At 41.8% G+C, this 20,179-nt stretch overlaps 1 protein-coding gene across 2 annotated transcripts in view; it reads right to left on the reverse strand.

The window, feature by feature from the left end:
• SLC10A7 (solute carrier family 10 member 7) overlaps positions 1 to 20,179 on the reverse strand; it is a 201,148-nt gene that overhangs the window by 127,062 nt on the left and 53,907 nt on the right. For both annotated transcript variants that reach the window (XM_084626838.1, XM_084626837.1), the window contains exon 5: positions 9,205 to 9,243. In XM_084626838.1, coding sequence (XP_084482964.1) covers positions 9,205 to 9,243 — 39 coding nt within the window. The remainder of the gene's footprint in view (positions 1 to 9,204; positions 9,244 to 20,179) is intronic.

A 20,179-nucleotide genomic window follows, 5' to 3' on the forward strand; every position in this document is an offset into this window, starting at 1 on the left:
ACAGATCCTGGAAATGTTTTAGAATGGCAGCATCTGAGTGCAAGCTGGATGTGGGAAGCAAGAGAGGAAAAAGAGCCAGATGATCTGAAGGTCAAGTGACTGGAATGACAGGCAGAATGATAGCATTATTACAAGCGACAGAAAATTAAGAGGTGTGGAGAGGTTTTTATTTCTTCAGAAGATCGTCTTATATCAGCCATTGTTGCCTAGAGAGCAATCCTCTTCTTGGCCACAGAGTGCCTGATTCACAAATTGTCCCTGGAAGTTACTCTGTCCTTGATTGCATTGACAGAGATGATCAGAATCAGAGACAGAAAAGACCTTTTTGGACATGTAGTTCATCTCTATGACAATACTGGCTTGTCTCTGCAGTCCTTCTCTAATATTTTGTTCAATCTTGTTTTAAAAGTCCTATGTGTGGAGTCTTCCACAGTTTCCCATGGAAAACTATTCTATGGCACAGTCTAATGCAACTAAATACCCAGAAGCTTTTCCTGATATTCAGTCTAAATATCCCTTTTCTTAATTCCATTTCCTTACTTCTAGTTAAAAGGGAACCCTGTGAACCAGAGTATATAAATCCTCCCCATCGTCGTTCCACTCAAATATTTGCAGGCCATTTGGTCTCCCACATACTCATCATTAAGCCAGCTACACAAAAATAGCACCTTTCATCTGTCCTCAAACTGATCCTTCCAGCCCCTCCCAACCATTTTCATTGCTTTTCTTTGAGCTATTTGTCAATATCTTTCCAGTAATAAGGTGCTAAAAAATTAACACAGTATTTCAGCTGTTATTGCACCAGAGCTCTACAGACAGGAACTATTTCCATTCTGATATGGAATATGATGCTTCTACATATCCAGCAAAAAAAATGATTGTTTGTGTTTTGGCTGTGTCATATTATAAATCCACATCTAATTTGCTGTCTGCCATTATGCCTGCTAAATCTCTTTCAGCATTACTGGCTTTGCAGGTTTCTCCCTCACAATATGTTTTAGTTTATTTTTTCTCCAAAAATATATCAGACTATTTTTCCAAATTAAATCTCACTTGGCTGATTTTGGTCCTTGTATCTAACCCCCTGTTGGCCTCTTTATATTATTTCTCAGGCCTCACTGCTGTTTGCAACTCCTCCCAATTTAGCATCATCTGCAAATTTAATTAATATGCAGTTTTACTCCCTATTCTGAATCATTAGAGACATCGAATACAACTAGACCTAACATTACTCCCTGAAATCGGCTGCCAAAAACTTCCCCAAAACGCGATTATGGCCCTGCAGCCTGTTTTTACTGCATGTGACAATGTTCCTATCCAAGCCAAATGGAAGTAATTTTGAGTGTAAGGTTTAATAAGATACCTTATCAATGCTTGATTAAAACCCAAATATACATCACCCAAATTCTCTTGATCCACTAATTCTGTCAAGCTGTAAAAAAAAATTAAAAAAAAAAAAATTCAGAGACAGATGTCGTTAGTGGTTTGTTGATTTGTTTTTTAATAAACCAAGGTTATTTATGAACCTCCGTATTGGGGATTTTTAAGAGCAAGTTGGACAAACACCTGTCAGGGATGGTCTTGATAATACTTAGTCCTGCCTTGAGTGCAGAGGACTGGACTAGATGACCTCTCGAGGTCCCTTCCAGTTCTGTGATTTATTGTTAATGGTTTCATTTATCTAGTGATGTTCCTCTTGCTATTTGCTATACTTACAAAAAGAATACAGGGAATACAAGTTGCACTTATAAAACAGTAGTTGCCAGAACCACTCTTTTCTCAATTAGTTTTTCTTTTGGAAGATCAGCAGTACAATTGTACAGCTCTAAATACATCATTATTACTCAGTGAGAGTGTTGGGCACAGTACAACACCCCAACATGCAACTAGAACTGGAATCAGAGATGCCCACCCACTTTTCCTCAGTCTGTGATGGCTGCTCCTCCTCCTTCTCCCATCTCCCTGGGGTACCTGAATTAGCACCATTCACAGCCTATTGCAGCAATGCGAGCATCCAGTTTTCATTTTTATGTCTGTTTTATAACTGATGCCCATTTTACCTTCTTCCACTAATGCAAGTGCAGGGTTAGTTGCAAGTAAAAATACATAATAAAATAGTACTAATACTCTGCACATATACAATACTTTTAATCTGAGAATTTCAAAGTACTGGATGATGTCCACATTATATTGTGCTTCTAGCTCAAGCCAGCAAAAATCAAACAAAAGCAATCATTATAAACGAGGATTGAACACTATTCTTAGGACATAGAAAAGTTACAGTGAGACAACTGTAAATGGCTCCCAAGCAGATTTAACTTCTGTGGCATCTAAGCCTTGTGTACCTTGTATATAATATGTGGTGAAAGGATTCTCTACTGCAGAGACCTGGCCTCCTCTCCCTAATGAAAAAAAAAAATCCCACCTTCTGAGGTTGAGAAGGCTTCCCAAGTGGCTGATTAACAGGAAGAGCTTCCTGAGGGTTCTGTGAGCTGCAGGAATCAAATTCAGAACACAGTCCAGTGGCACCGTTGTGTTGCTTCACAGAGAAAAAAGAGCCGACTTCTGAGAATGCAGTGGCACACCATAAAGCAGCTGCAGCAGCTATACTTTGAAATTAACAAGTTTTAATCTAGAATTCAGCACCTGTAGTGAACAGGCTTCCTGGCAAGTTCTTCTTGCAAGCAGCTAGCAAAAAAGCAAGTCCCAGAAGACTTTTGTTCCCCTTTTTACACTGCATGAAGTTACAATAAGGGGAAAAAAGTATACATACAAGTATTTTTCAGTTTTCCGGACAACATTTTAAAATGTAAAAAACAAATTAAAAGAAAAGAAAATACACCCACCATCTGCTCAAACATAATAAAGTAAACTAATTCAGTCAATTGGTTAGTTCCACACTGCTGGATTTCTTTAAATAGTAATGAAATCATTGCTAAAAAAAAAAATCCATCACTATTAAAATAAAAAAAAAGTTGGTTCAGCCTACCAAAATTTGATTTGTAAGTTGCTGGTCATTCCCATAATTAAATCTATGTCACAAATTTGCAAGAAAAATGGACACTATGACTAATGCATTTATTTGCTGCACAAGTCCTGCCAGGGTGTGTAAAGCATTATGCCTGCTAAAACTGAGTAGATAAGAATTCCATACATTTTTATTAACTAACAAAGCTTCTTCTGTTTGTGAGAAGCTAAACTTTTACATACAGTTCTAATTAAAATCTAAATTTAAAACATAATTATAAAAAATAGTGGCCTTGATTTGACCAGCTAAGTTGCTGCCCTAAAAATAAAATGACATGGGTATTATGGAGTTTTCAAGCAATAAGAACAAATTCTGTCCTCTTAAACAAAAAAGGTTAAGTCCTGGGCCTTGTACCCATAAAGGTTCTACAAAGATAAGCATAACGTATGCTTGATCTATGTGAGGGAGATTTTTCAACTGATGGAGCACCAAGTAGGGGCTATTCCTCACCTAGACACACTTCATCCAGGACACATACCCTCATTTTCCCATAAACTGTAATACAGAAATAGTCCAGTAAAGGATAGTTCAAGACAGAGTCATAGGAGTTTCAACTAAGAGTTTCATTTTTAGGCTGCCATTTTGCTCGTTTACTCAGGGATCTGAAGGTTCCAGTTTCCCGTATATTCCTAATTTTATGTCTCCTACCGCCACAGACCTCAGAATTTAGCCACAATTCTTTGATCCAAGAAAATAGATGACTGGTCCTTTGAAGCCTATCATAATTAATTCCAAATTGACTGGAAAGGATCTCCATTGAGTGACGCAAGGCAGTCCCTCACTTCAAGTGCTGAACAATACTACCCTCTACAGATTTCCAGCCCACTGGTTCAAGAGGAAGGGAGTTGAAGAGGAAGAAGGAAGTGACTAACCAACCTGGTTTCTAGCCTAGCAATGCAGAGAATTGTATGAAACCAATCTCTCCCTTCCTCACACATTTGGCATTACATTGTGACTGGAAAAACAAAAGAAAATCAAATTCAGTTCTCATCTGAACAAGTGCATCTTCAATGAAGTCAAGGAAATTGCATGTGCACAAGGATCTAGCTGGCCCAGTTTCTGGAAACAATTTTAAAGCCAAGAAGGAAGGTGACTGTCCTCTGATGATGCTTCCCAGATAAACAAATCTGAATAAATCACCTGTATGGCAGGAGGGTAGAAAACTGCAGGAACATAAAATAGAATACAATTCCCCATGGTATTAATTCCCAAGTCAGTTATTAGCAGTCACATTACAAGTTCCAAATCTACCAAACTTCTTCATGTACTGGTGCAAAAGCTAACCCAGAGAGATTAATTATGTTCACACAAATTTGCTCAGTCACTCTTCTAACAACTCTCAGCCAGAGTTATCAGATTGGGTATACAGCCTTGCCATTTATTGGAATATTCCAGTAGACACAACTGCAAATAAATGACTAGGTGAACAAATCCAGTCAGACAAATCTACACATATTATTTATTTCATCCAGATTTAAACTGAATTCTTTAGGTTAACCTAGAATAATTCAGTTAAGTTTTAAAATACTAGAAAAGCAGACCACCACATATGGTGGTCTGGTTTTAGCATTTAAAAACTATTCATTCTTTTCTAACATGACAATCATCAGAAATGAAACAGAGGTGCTTAGTTACCATGGGGACGGGCTCAGTATAAGAACCTAGATAGAAAGATGTTTGAACTTCTATACTATTTCTACTGTAAATCACCAACTTCTTTAGTAAAAAAGTGCCTTTTCCTTTTAGATGTTGGAGCAGTAGCCAGCAATGCTGTTGAACTCAATGGCACTGCTATTGCAGTACATTTGCATGCTCTATAGTAGCAACCACTCTGAGTGCATTTACAGAGTGGTTGGATATCAGATTTTATTAAAACCCCATCAAGGGGGGGAACTTGAATCACTTATTATGCTCCACAATTATTGCAAACCAAACTGTTAAAATGAGAGGAGGAGATAACGATATTAACTTCCTAACTTAAAGCAATCCTCTGTGGCATGATTCTAAAATATTCTCATGGTCTGAAATTTATGTAAATTGAATTCATCTATCATTAGTTATTACCAGTCTAGCTACATAAAAAACAGTTTCCTGTAACAATTAGTTCTTTAAAACACTGTTTTAATTAGACCTGGGACATTATTAAACTAGCTATGAATATGTACAGTATCATTTTGCACATCCGGCTGCATGTAAATCTACAGGAATTTTTTTGTGTGGGGAGATGGGAGGGATGAAGGAAGTTGGTTTGGGGCACGGTTTTTTAAACTTTCCTCCCCAAAAGTATCACAACCTACATGACCTAAGAACACGATAACCCACCAAAATAGCCTTTCAAATTCTATTATATGAATACCAGACACTAGTTAATTCCCCCTGTAACAGGGACCCTGCTCCACCCCCATCTTCTTCCCTGCAGAAACTGCAGAGTCCTCCAGGTGTACTCTCAGTGAAGCTTTATTTCACCAATATCACCATAGTCCATCTTGCTTCCCCCTATTTACAGTGCTTGCCAAGGTTTAGGTCCTCTCAGCAGGACCTATGGGGAACAGAGGTCTCCCTACTCTGAGCCTTCTCTGTGACTAGCCCCAGCTAGCCCTGTTCCTCTCTTGCACTTCCCCTCCTGTGCCTCCTATCAGCCCTGTGCGGATGGCCCAATTGAGTTCATTACCCCCCATCAGCTTCTCCTGGTCAGGGTGCAGGCTAACCTACTCACTCCATGCCCTCTGTCACACACACACACCCCTCCCCCCCAGTCAGATCACATTTTAATATCATTCTAACGTCATTAAGTTGAGAACTTTCCTACAAATCAATACTTTTCACCACAAACAGTTTATTTAGGAGAAAAACTTCCCAAAGTCCATGCACAATCCTCTTAGAGGAGTTAGTAGTCCAAATAGCATACCCAAGAATATTACAATTAATCTTTCAAAATTTGGATTCTTCCATTAGCAGCCTATATTTAGCCTAATGTGCATAGGCCCTGAGTCCACAAGGTGCAGAGCATGCGGGCACACTGCTCCGCCACACAGAGTCCCACTCACTTTGCCAGAGCTATATGTGGACGCAGCAATCTGCCTATGTGCTACAAACTGCAGGATTAGAGCCACAGTGAGCCAAATTCTTCCCTTAATTCAGCTCTTCCAAATCTCCCAGCTTCACCTTTAACAAACATTATACCAATACGCCTTATAGTATTGTAGGTCTGTAAATAAATCACTGTATATAGAAAGAAAAGGAGTACTTGTGGCACCTTAGAGACTAACCAATTTATTTGAGCATAAGCTCTCGTGAGCTACAGCTCACTTCATCGGTATATATATATAGCAAACACACTGTCTGATGCATAGCTTTAGATATCTGTTTATATATCAGTTTCATATTTGCACTTTAGAGGCATTTTGAGGTCAAGATTTTCAAAACAGAAGCATAATTCTAGGTGCCCAAAGTCCATACTTAGGCACCAAGTCATTTGATTTTCAAAGTTGATGACCATTCAGTAGCTTCCATTGACTTTTTATAATTAGATTACTTATTTACATGCCTAATTATGGATTTTTGAAAAATCTCATCCTAAAAGTTAGTAGAAAGCATACATATTATGGACCAGATTCTGATCTCACACGGGAATAAATCAGGAGCAACTCCCCTGAAGGGAATAGATATACACCAGTATAAAATGGTGTGAGATTGGAATCCAGCTACACATGGCCCCACTTCTACAAAAATCCTCACTTTAATGGAACTACTCACCTACTTAAAATGAAATATGTTCATAAGTGTTTACAAGATCACAACCAATGCAGTTATATTATATACACGGCTTATATGTGACTATATATCATGCACATACTCCCCCATAGAATCACATTTTCAAACAGTTACGGTATAATGAAATAAAATTTCAAATGGCTCATTAATAACCTCTGATTTAATTTACTTTTGAGGGGCTATTTTTACAATACATTTTATTTTAAAAATTGTTTGGTACCATAGTTTGTCTTTAGTTAATTTTACAACAATTTTTTTTTAATAATCTGATTTCCTCTTCTATGGATTTATAAAAGCAGAATGTTCACCACATCTCTCCAGTATTGCACACAAGTGTGAAATTTAGGTAATCACACATTTAGGGAAATTCAAAAACAATATTAGAAATTCCTAGAACTAAATTCGAAACTAATACATTTGTATCAATGAGGTAATACGAATTTATATGAGGTCAGAATTTGGTCTAGCTTCTTTAACCAAGATTTGTTTAAAACGTATTTCAAATTTGAGTCTATAAATTCTAAATAATATTCTTTTAAAATGTTAAATTAGTCTGATAACATATTATATTATGGGTGACACATAGGGTTCAATCAAACTCCGAACGATGTCAATAGGCTACAAATGGCTTAAATGAGCCCTGAATTGGGCTCTCTATGAACTCAAAGTTCTCACTGAAGTGGGGATGGGAACTGCAGAGAATTTAGGCCTTGCTGACCATTTTCTCTTATTAGACCAAAGAAAGAAAAGTGTGACTATTTAAAACAGGGGTGGCCAACCTGTGGCTCCGGAGCCACATGCGGCTCTTCAGAAGTTAATATGCGGCTCCTTGTATAGGCACCGACTTTTGGGCTGGACCTACAGGCACCAACTTTCCAATGTGCCGCAGGGTGCTAACTCCTCAACCCCTGGCTCTGCCACAGCCCTGCCCCCACTCTGCCCCTTCCCGCCCTCTCCCCTGAGCCTGTCATGCCCTCACTCCCCCACAAAGAGCCTCTTGCATGCCATGAAACAGCTGATCGGGAGGTGTGCGGAGGAAGGGGGGGAAATGCTGATTGGCAGGGCTGCTGATGGGGGGCTGCTGATGTATTACTGTGGCTCTATGGCAATGTATATTGGTAAATTCTGACTCCTTCTCAGGCTCAAGTTGGCCACCCCTGATTTAAAAGGTAATTTGACAAAAAGATTCCAAAACCTGGTCCAGAGATGATTTTTTTTTAAGAGCAACATTACTAGAGCCCCACTAACCCATAAAAGGGAAGAAACATTTCCATGTTGACATTTTTAGATTTTACTTGTGTGCACGTATACACTACATATAAACATACACAATACGTACATATTGTGTAACTCTAACACACAAACTATAGAAACATGGTACACAATTGCAAATCTCAGTATTACTATCACACTCTTTGCAGTGTGTTTTTATATACATATGGTTTATATATTTACACACATACACTATTCTAAAAATCTTTTTACATGCTTAATGAACAATTTCATGTCTGTAGTTCCAATTTCACCTACATATTTTACATTAATAGTTTTGCCTTTCATTCAAATCACACATCAGATTAATTCTCTATTTGGGTAAGCAAGACTGGAACTGAAAACATCCACTTTTAAGCATTTACATATTTTAGGAAAAAACCTAAGTAAAGTAAAATCCATGATTAACTATACCACTCAAGTAATCAGTCTCATCAGTTTATATCATATTGTAATAAAATAATCCAATATGTCTCTAAACAATACATCAATACAAAATATTTTTCTTTCTTCATAAATACATTTATTTATTAGAAAAACAAATTTGTTTGGCCTTCTTTTCAGTTAGTTTGCTGAAATTTTACAGACTAATATGCCCACAAATATCACTTTGGCTTTTTTAAAGCAACAGCTTGTTCATTTCCTTGTTTCTAGCTACTTCAGACTGATCCTCAGGGACACAGAAAAGAGAGGCTTCGCTGACAGTAAAATATGCTAAACTAATGACATGTCACTGAGTAAATTACCATCTCCTTTCGATTAGCCAGGTCATGTTTTCTTTTCAAAGTCCATGGCCCCTTGATAGAAAATAATGATTATCTAATAAACTTCCTTACAAAAATCAATGTATTGACACCCATCTCTGAAACATCTGCCCAATAATAGGTAAGAGAAAATTAAGATGTACTTTAAACATTTATTTACATTGATCAAAGATTATTCATTCACCAATTTTCTTGAGACTCTGATTCAATGAAAAGAAATAGCAGTATTTCTACTTAAAGAAGGGGTGAAAGAAATACTAAAATTATTCAGTTATTTACCAGCCTAATTCAATGACTAGCCAGCACCAACCATAAGATAAAAAACAACAACGTTATAGCAGTAGGTGTAACCATTGCATTACTTACCAAAAAACTTCCAAAGGCTGAGTTAAATATAGCAGCTGCCTAGAGAGAGAGAGAGAGAGAAAAAAGAAAATATCACTCACAGTAAAAATAGCCCTAGTGAAGAACAGAATGCTATTTCCCCTCCCAGCAAGCCTTCATAACCTCCAAATACACACACACCTGATTAAGCAAAGTTAGCCATTGCTTATAAAAATTTCCAGTGTCCTGTAGCTTATGAGGACAGATGAATTCCAGCTTATATACTCATAAATAATGGGTTGTATAAAGCAAGATTGCCGCTGTATTTTATATCTTACAAACTTATAATGGATACCAAAAGTACGAGACAGAATCTCAGTCTCACTGAGTTTACTCTAAATCACTGACAAGAATTTTACATGATTGACCAAGTCATTTAAAAAGAAACCCAAAACTGTTAAGGGGCCCAGGAGAGAAAGAGAGTTCTAATTTGTGTTGGACTAAAACAGACATAGTTATTTTTAATAGCCCTCTTACTAATTTTTCAGCACAGTATCTTAATTGGGCAAGTAACCTAAGAAGTTATGAACAATCACTTATTAACAGGCTCAGAAGTTTCTACAAAATGACCAATAAATTGCAAATAGAAATAATGTAGTAAAAACAGAATAATACAGTTAACTCTTAGGCCAAAATGTCCAAGCATTACCTACAATTTAACAGTCTTTTTAAACTGGTAATGTCTGTAGAAGCCTTTTTGCTTACCTAAATATCCAGGAAACATAAAATGGCAGTTTTAGCTCTGAACCTTAAATCACTAAATTCCATGAAGTTAAAACTTAAATTATGAATAGCTTCCACAATTACCAGGAATGGAAAGAAACTCAGTCCGATGATGAAAAGCCATGAGACAAGTTATAAGGGAAGGAGAGAGTGAGAACCTACCATTACATGAAGATTCTAGAGCAGAGTCAAATTAATCAACACGGACTTTTTCAGCCATAACAAGTGGACGCTAGCGACTTTAGCAAGTTTGAATAAAGTCCAAATCCAGGCTAAAAGCTGTTGCTGAACCTGCCTTCTGCTCCATAAGAGGATGCAATAAGAATGAATGGGTAATGAGATCTCTGGCTCTAGAGAGCTCAGCTTTCTTATTCAAGTTCATAATTAATTCAAAGCTTTGATAATTTCATTAGATTCCTCCTCTGCTGGCCCTATCAATAAAAGATGGCACTGGACCGTAGCTCCTTGGTGGCCCAAACACAAAAACAAGTGCAGCCTGGGAAACCTTTGCTTACTTGCTTACTAACAGGGACAATGGCATATGGCACTGCATATTGTGGAGGGAGCATCTGAATAGATACAGCTAAATAAAACATTATAGTTGACAGTTGTAAACTATGGCACCATATTTTAACACCTCTTCCTCATCAGCATTCCTCTTTTGAGCATAAAAAGGAGGCATAAGTCCAAATGGCTTTTCCTGCCAGACATCATAGTGAAAGCAAGAATGAGCACTGCTTGCTACTAATTCTTCAAGAAGTATGAATTAAATCATGCTTTTTAACCTTTGAGTTTTGAAACTCTGAGATTGATATTTTCATATGAAGAGATATAGATGACATGTACAATGAATACATGTGCGCATACACACACATCATAACCACTGACTACATACTGTAGATATCTTTTGCTTATAACCCCTCTAATTCCCATCACTATATTAAGAACTACACTTTATCAAATCCTTTCAGTATTTCTTAGAATCATGCCTCTCTCCAACTGTATGTAGTTGACCATGGAGCCCTCTTTTAATACGTTCAGCCTCTGAACCTATGAAGGAAAATCTCAGCTTTCACTAATTTTCTTTTCTTTCTCTCTTTTTTTAAAAACAAAAAAACAAAAAGCAAACTTCTAACCCCTTTTCTTGCAAAAAATAGCCTTCAAAACAAACTGATGGCTAGATATGAAAGGAAGAAACCGCTGGGCTCTGCTTCTGCACCAGAAGGCTGAGGAGAAAAATAAAGGTCTCCCCCCGCACACACTTTCCACCATATACACTGAAATGTAACCATCTCACTTCACATAAAATGTGTATATTTCAAAAAATTATTTTATGAACTCTCCCTGGAATCCACAGGCTGGCCCAGCCCTCAATGGTGGGGTCATGGACCAAAAAACTGCTCAGCCCAAAATGCTAACGCCCACTCCATTGCAGGATGCTCTGTGGCTAGAACTGAGCCAGCCTCTACTCACCTGGGCAACTGCTACCTTGCAGGAGAGCCTGCTATGCAACAGTAGGTGGTGCAGGAGAAACACCCCTCTGGCTTCACCCACTAGGAATCCCTGAACGCTCCTGTTGGGCACTCCCACAATGCATGAGATGACAGGAGCTGGGGACAACTTATTGCTGTATTGAGTGAGAGTCCTGCTGCCCTTTTATGTCCTCAAGCACGTGCCCTGCTTGTCCCAGAGCTTGAAGAACTGGTTCTAGGAGGGAATCTTGGAGCATTATTTCCATCCCAAAACCTCCATCGCCACTCAAGGAAAACCTGCTTCCCATCCTGACCAAGCCCCCTGAACTGACTACTCATACCAGCAGGGGAAAAGACACCTACCCCAAGAACCAAAAAGGGACCACTCCACAACTGACTTCCCAACAAATCACAGAAGGAGATTTGCTCCCCATCCAACCAGCCACCGCACAGACAATGGCCACAGCATGACGGGCCTGCAACCGTTTCTTCCAGCAGTATACCCTCATAATAGCACCTGCAATGGCAAGTGGAACACCTGCCAGGCTGGCAAGGCCCCTGAGGAGTCTCCGTGAAGAGATAGGGAGGAGAAAATATGTAAGGAGAGGAAGGACTGAAGGATTTGGCATCAGAGGAGAAGAGTATGAAATCCATGTTTGTTCTGTTTTGTTTTAAAGGCTCTATCACCAAGGGAAGGAAAATTTTTGAGGAAGTCCCTTGCTAAAATTTTGGCAGTATCTCCCTACATTGGAAATGTTTTGATACTGACTTGATTAAGGGTGATCTTTTCAAATTCACCTAAGGGCATAAGCATTCTACTCCCATTGACTTGCAATGGATGCTGGGCAAGTGCAGCATTCCTGGATGTAAGTTAATATACACTTGTCTATGGCAACCACTTTGACCAGGAATTTATTACCTAAACATGTAATAGACTGCACCTACAAGGTCCTGACCGATACAAAGTATTTACAAACTGACATGATCATTTCTTCAGTGATCAAAATGGTGATGACATGTTTTTCCTATTCAAGGATAGTAGAGTGGGTGTGCAACAAAGTATTTCAACAGGGACTCATTCTATTAAGATCAATTCTGCAGCAACCCCCACATTGATAAATAATTTTTTAAAAAAGCATAAAGATTTGCTATTTTCAATTTTGTGTTTAAACTATACATTACAGTTCTGGTGGAAAAAATGTACAGCAGAAATTAATGGGTAAAACCCTGCAAACTCTGCAACTACATACCTGAGTAAGGACTACCCATGTGAATGAGAGTTTGCAGAATCAGATACAGAATGAAAATGTCTTAGCTCAGTGTGATACAAAAATTAAGTAAATAAGTATAATTCAATCTATTGTTTTAAACGTTTATAAATGTAGTTATATACTAAAACCCAGTAGCTTGATAGTTTACAAACCATCTACTGACCACCTAGTGACATAGTAACACAAAAAATGCTGAAACTATATACTAAATAAAGCATTTGTGTTTGTTTAAAATAAGGAAATCTTTATGGAATATCAACTGACTGCAAATTCAAATAAAATTTGTCTGAAACAACTACTTCTAATGAATGGAAGTATTCAGGAAATAAAGAAGCATGGCCTAGCAGCAGTCTGAAGATCTATGTTTATTCTTGGCTCTGCCAAACACTTCCTGCATGACCTTGTGAAATTAACCATTTTGTGCCTCAATTTCTCCTTCTGTAAGAGAGAAATACCCTCACAAGTGTGTTGTCAAAATTAATTAATTGTCTGAAATTTTTTTTAGAATACTGAGGGTATATCTACACTACGGAATAAGGTCGAATTTGTAGAAGTCGTTTTTTTAGAAATCGGTTTTATATATTCGAGTGTGTGTGTCCCCACAGAAAATGTTCTAAGTGCATTAAGTGCATTAACTCGGTGGAGCGCTTCCACAGTACCGAGGCTAGAGTCGACTTCCGGAGCGTTGCACTGTGGGTAGCTATCCCACAGTTCCCGCAGTCTCCGCTGCCCATTGGAATTCTGGGTTGAGATCCCAATGCCTGATGGGGCTAAAACATTGTCGCGGGTGGTTCTGGGTACATATCGTCAGGCCCCCGTTCCCTCCCTCCCTCCGTGAAAGCAAGGGCAGACAATCGTTTCACGCCTTTTTTCCTGAGTTACCTGTGCAGACGCCATACCACGGCAAGCATGGAGCCCGCTCAGGTAACCGTCACCCTATGTCTCCTGGGTGCTGGCAGACGCGGTATGGCATTGCTACACAGTAGCAGCAACCCCTTGCCTTGTGGCAGCAGACGGTACAGTACGACTGGTAGCCGTCATCGTCATGTCCGAGGTGCTCCTGGCCACGTCGGCTGGGAGCGCCTGGGCAGACATGGGCGCAGGGACTAAATTTGGAGTGACTTGACCAGGTCATTCTCTTTAGTCCTGCAGTCAGTCCTATTGAACCGTCTTATGGTGAGCGGGCAGGCGATACGGACTGCTAGCAGTCGTACTGTACCATCTTCTGCCGAGCAGCCATGAGATGTGGATGACATGCAGTCCTTCTGCACCGTCTGCTGCCAGCCAAAGATGTAAAAGATAGATGGAGTGAATCAAAACAAGAAATAGACCAGATTTGTTTTGTACTCATTTGCTTCCCCCCCTCCCCTGTCTAGGGGACTCATTCTTCTAGGTCACACTGCAGTCACTCACAGAGAAGGTGCAGCGAGGTAAATCTAGCCATGTATCAATCAGAGGCCAGGCTAACCTTCTTGTTCCAATAAGAATGATAACTTAGGTGCACCATTTCTTATTGGAACCCTCCGTGAAGTCCTGCCTGAAATACTCCTAGACGTAAAGACACCCCCTTTGTTGATTTTAGCTCCCTGAAGCCAACCCTGTAAGCCGTGTCCTCAGTCGCCCCTCCCGGCGTCAGAGCAACGGCAAACTATCGGGCATCTGAGAGTGCTGTCCAGAGCAGTCACAATGGAGCACTCTGATGGGGCTAAAACATTGTCGCGGGTGGTTCTGGGTACGTATCGTCAGGCCCCCGTTCCCTCCCTCCCTCCGTGACAGCAAGGGCAGACAATCATTTCGTGCCTTTTTTCCTGAGTTACCTGTGCAGACGCCATACCACGGCAAGCATGGAGCCCGCTCAGGTAACCGTCACCCTATGTCTCCTGGGTGCTGGCAGACGCGGTACGGCTTTGCTGCACAGTAGCAGCAACCCATTGCCTTCTGGCAGCAGACGGTTCAATACGACTGGTAGTCGTCCTCGTCGTGTCCGAGGTGCTCCTGGCCACGTCGGCTGGGAGCGCCTGGGCAGACATGGGCGCAGGGACTAAATTTGGAGTGACTTGACCAGGTCATTCTCTTTAGTCCTGCAGTCAGTCCTATTGAACCGTCTTATGGTGAGCGGGCAGGCGATACGGACTGCTAGCAGTCGTACTGCACCATCTTCTGCCAGGCAGGCAAGAGATGAGGATTCCTAGTAGTCGTATTGTACCATCTTCTGCCAGGCAGGCAAGAGATGAGGATGGCTAGCAGTCGTACTGTACCATCTTCTGCCGAGCAGCCATGAGATGTGGATGGCATGCAGTCCTTCTGCACCGTCTGCTGCCAGCCAAAGATGTAAAAGATAGATGGAGTGGGTCAAAACAAGAAATAGACCAGATTTGTTTTGTACTCATTTGCCTCCTCCCCTGTCTAGGGGACTCATTCCTCTAGGTCACACTGCAGTCACTCACAGAGAAGGTGCAGCGAGGTAAATCTAGCCATGTATCAATCAGAGGCCAGGCTAACCTCCTTGTTCCAATAACAACGATAACTTAGGTGCACCATTTCTTATTGGAACCCTCCGTGAAGTCCTGCCTGAAATACTCCTTGATGTAAAGACACCCCCTTTGTTGATTTTAGCTCCCTGAAGCCAACCCTGTAAGCCGTGTCGTCAGTCGCCCCTCCCTCCGTCAGAGCAACGGCAGACAATCGTTCCGTGCCTTTTTTCTGTGCGGACGCCATACCAAGGCAAGCATGGAGGCCGCTCAGCTCACTTTGGCAATTAGGAGCACATTAAACACCACACGCATTATCCAGCAGTATATGCAGCACCAGAACCTGGCAAAGCGATACCGGGCGAGGAGGCGACGTCAGCGCAGTCACATGAGTGATCAGGACATGGACACAGATTTCTCTGAAAGAATGGGCCCTGCCAATGCATGCATCATGGTGCTAATGGGGCAGGTTCATGCTGTGGAACGCCGATTCTGGGCTCGGGAAACAAGCACAGACTGGTGGGACTGCATAGTGTTGCAGGTCTGGGACGATTCCCAGTGGCTGCGAAACTTTCGCATGCGTAAGGGCACTTTCATGGAACTTTGTGACTTGCTTTCCCCTGCCCTGAGGCGCATGAATACCAAGATGAGAGCAGCCCTCACAGTTGAGAAGCGAGTGGCAATAGCCCTGTGGAAGCTTGCAACGCCAGACAGCTACCGGTCAGTTGGGAATCAATTTGGAGTGGGCAAATCTACTGTGGGGGCTGCTGTGATGCAAGTAGCTCACGCAATCAAAGATCTGCTGATATCAAGGGTAGTGACCCTGGGAAATGTGCAGGTCATAGTGGATGGCTTTGCTGCAATGGGATTCCCTAACTGTGGTGGGGCTATAGACGGAACCCATATCCCTATCTTGGCACCGGAGCACCAAGCCACCGAGTACATAAACCGCAAGGGGTACTTTTCGATAGTGCTGCAAGCTCTGGTGGATCACAAGGGACGTTTCACCAACATCAACGTGGGATGGCCGGGAAAGGTGTATGATGCTCGCATCTTCAGGAACTCTGGTCTGTTTCAAAAGCTGCAGGAAGGGACTTTATTCCCAGACCAGAAAATAACTGTTGGGGATGTTGAAATGCCTATATGTATCCTTGGGGACCCAGCCTACCCCTTAATGCCATGGCTCATGAAGCCGTACACAGGCAGCCTGGACAGTAGTCAGGAGCTGTTCAACTACAGGCTGAGCAAGTGCAGAATGGTGGTAGAATGTGAATTTGGACGTTTAAAGGCGCGCTGGCGCAGTTTACTGACTCACTTAGACCTCAGCGAAACCAATATTCCCACTGTTATTACTGCTTGCTGTGTGCTCCACAATATCTGTGAGAGTAAGGGGGAGACGTTTATGGCGGGGTGGGAGGTTGAGGCAAATCGCCTGGCTGCTGGTTACGCGCAGCCAGACACCAGGGCGGTTAGAAGAGCACAGGAGGGCGCGGTACGCATCAGAGAAGCTTTGAAAGCCAGTTTCATGACTGGCCAGGCTACGGTGTGAAAGTTCTGTTTGTTTCTCCTTGATGAAACCCCCCGCCCCTTGGTTCACTCTACTTCCCTGTAAGCTAACCACCCGCCCCTCCTCCCTTCAATCACCGCTTGCAGAGGCAATAAAGTCATTGTTGCTTCATATTCATGCATTCTTTATTCATTCATCACACAAATAGGGGGATGACTACCAAGGTAGCCCAGGAGGAGTGGTGGAGGAGGGAAGGAAAATGCCACACAGCACTTTAAGCACAGCACTTTAAAAGTTTACAACTTTAAAATTTATTGAATGACAGCCTTCTTTTTTTTGGGCAATCCTCTGTGGTGGAGTGGCTGGTTGGCCGGAGGCCCCCCCACCGCATTCTTGGGCGTCTGGGTGTGGAGGCTATGGAACTTGGGGAGGAGGGCGGTTGGTTACAGAGGGGCTGCAGTGGCAGTCTGTGCTCCAGCTGCCTTTGCTGCAGCTCAACCATACACTGGAGCATACTGGTTTGGTCCTGCAGCAGCCTCAGCATTGAATCCTGCCTCCTCTCATCACGCTGCCGCCACATTTGAGCTTCAGCCCTGTCTTCAGCCCGCCACTTACTCTCTTCAGCCCGCCACCTCTCCTCCCGGTCATTTTGTGCTTTCCTGCACTCTGACATTATTTGCCTCCACGCATTCGTCTGTGCTCTGTCAGTGTGGGAGGACGGCATGAGCTCGGAGAACATTTCATCGCAAGTGCATTTTTTTTTCTTTCTAAGCTTCACTAGCCTCTGGGAAGGAGAAGATCCTGTGATCATTGAAACACATGCAGCTGGTGGAGGAAAAAAAAGGGACAGCAGTATTTAAAAAGACACATTTTATAAAACAGTCGCTACACTCTTTCAGGGTAAACCTTGCTGTTAACATTACATACATAGCACATGTGCTTTCGTTACAAGGTCGCATTTTGCCTCCTCCCACCGCGTGACTACCCCCTCAACCTTCCCCCCTCCCTGTGGCTAACAGCGGGGAACATTTCTGTTTAGCCATAGGCAAACAGCCCAGCAGGAATGGGCTCCTCTGAGTGTCCCCTGAAGAAAAGCACTCTATTTCAACCAGGTGACCATGAATTAGATCTCACTCTCCTGAGGATAACACAGAGAGATAAAGAACGGATATTGTTTGAACGCCAGCAAACATACACTGCAATGCTTTGTTCTACAATGATTCCCGAGTACGTGTTACTGGCCTGGAGTGGTAAAGTGTCCTACCATGAAGGACGCAATAAGGCTGCCCTCCCCAGAAACCTTTTGCAAAGGCTTTAGGACTACATCTAGGAGAACCGCAAATGCCAGGGCAAAGTAATCCTTTCACATGCTTGCTTTTAAACCATGTGTAGTATTTTAAAAGGTACACTCACCAGAGGTCCCTTCTCCACCTGCTGGGTCCAGGAGGCAGCCTTGGGTGGGTTTGGGGGGTACTGGCTCCAGGTCTAGGGTGAGAAACAGTTCCTGGCTGTCGGGAAAACCGGTTTCTCCGCTTGCTTGCTGTGAGCTATCTACAACCTCCTCCTCATCATCATCTTCTTCGTCCCCAAAACCTGCTTTCGTATTGCCTCCATCTCCATTGAAGGAGTCAAACAACATGGCTGGGGTAGTGGTGGCTGAACCCCCTAAAATGGCATGCAGCTCATCATAGAAGCGGCATGTTTGGGGCTCTGACCCAGAGCGGCTGTTCGCCTCTCTGGTTTTCTGGTAGGCTTGCCTCAGCTCCTTCAGTTTCACGCAGCACTGCTTCGGGTCCCTGTTATGGCCTCTGTCCTTCATGCCCTGGGAGATTTTCACAAAGGTTTTGGCATTTCGAAAACTGGAACGGAGTTCTGATAGCAAGGATTCCTCTCCCCAAACAGCGATCAGATCCCGTACCTCCCGTTCGGTCCATGCTGGAGCTCTTTTGCGATTCTGGGACTCCATCATGGTCACCTGTGCTGATGAGCTCTGCATGGTCACCTGCAGCTTGCCACGCTGGCCAAACAGGAAATGAGATTCAAAAGTTCACGGTTCTTTTCCTGTCTACCTGGCCAGTGCATCTGAGTTGAGAGTGCTGTCCAGAGCGGTCATAATGGAGCACTCTGGGATAGCTCCCGGAGGCCAATACCATCGAATTGTGTCCACAGTACCCCAAATTCGAGCCGGCAACATCGATTTAAGCGCTAATCCACTTGTCAGGGGTGGAGTAAGGAAATTGATTTTAAGAGCCCTTTAAGTCGAAATAAAGGGCTTCATTGTGTGGACGGGTGCAGGTTTACATCAATTTAACGCTGCTAAATTCGACCTAAAGTCCTAGTGTAGACCAGGGCTTAGATAGATGGTGCAAATAAAGCTTAGTTTATTAGACACATCATAGAGGTACAACGTATTCACTCTCTGCTTCAAATGCTTCTTAGTTGTGATCACAAAGATCAGGAATGAAATAGTTTAACATGTTGACATTAAATTGCCATCCTTAGGTTTCAGAATTCATATCCCATAGGAGATGGGTGTTCACAGCTTTATTAGTGCTATTGCTTTATCCTTGTAGATTAATGGAAAACAACACTGCATAGATTTATACTCTGTTGGGTTTTTAAAAAGCTGCTTTGCCATTAAAAGGGCTAGGAGGATTTTTTTTTTTTTTTTTAAGGTAAGAACTTTGATTTTTAGAGCACAATTCTGCAGCAAGAGGTACATTCCACAGCAAATTCTGCAGATGCAGAATAATGAAATTCAAAGGCCCAAGTGGCCCATAATCAATTGGGATTCAGCCCTAACAATTACAAGTGGGCACTATGGGCCTTACAGTACAAAGAGCAAAATACGGTCCCAGCTCCCTAATTGAAGACATGACACAATGAAGGAGGTAACAGAACAGTTGGTAAAGGGAAGGGTTCCAGCAGCAATATTATGTGTTTACTCAGCAGGGGCTGGAGCACATTGTATGGTGGTGCAAACTTTACTTCTGTATTAATACAGTGGATGTTGTTGACCCATTTCTTACAGGCTTTGCAGTAAAAGAGACTTTTAAGGAGAGATTTAAGTGAAGTGAGCATAGAGGGTTGGGAGCCCAGCTCAGGAAGGGAATTTTATCTACACATATGGAGCAACATGCAAAAAAGGCAAGGACATGGCAGTGGAAGATGATAAACAGGGCATCAAGACTGGTTTGAATGGGCTGGCAATATCCCTTTAACTTACCCCTTGTTTAAAAATAAAAATATCTTGAATCTATGATCTTTATGGTTACCATAGCTTAACTCAACACTGTTTCCACCAATAAAATGATACAATATTGTCGAAAGCTGTTAGCCACAGGTCTCTTACCGCAAAAAGAATATAAATATACTTGATATGTTTAATCTATTTGTTGCTGTTCATAACTATTCATCTGAATTTAGACAGAAAAAAATGTATGCGAGTTCCAGGTTGTAGGTGCTAAATTGAATCAGGTGTCCTCTCCTCTTAAAAAAATTAAGTTGCTTTTG

Source organism: Lepidochelys olivacea (assembly GCF_965140295.1).
Source record: "Lepidochelys olivacea isolate rLepOli2 genome assembly, chromosome: 4".
In the NCBI taxonomy this organism is placed as follows: Eukaryota; Metazoa; Chordata; order Testudines; family Cheloniidae; genus Lepidochelys; species Lepidochelys olivacea.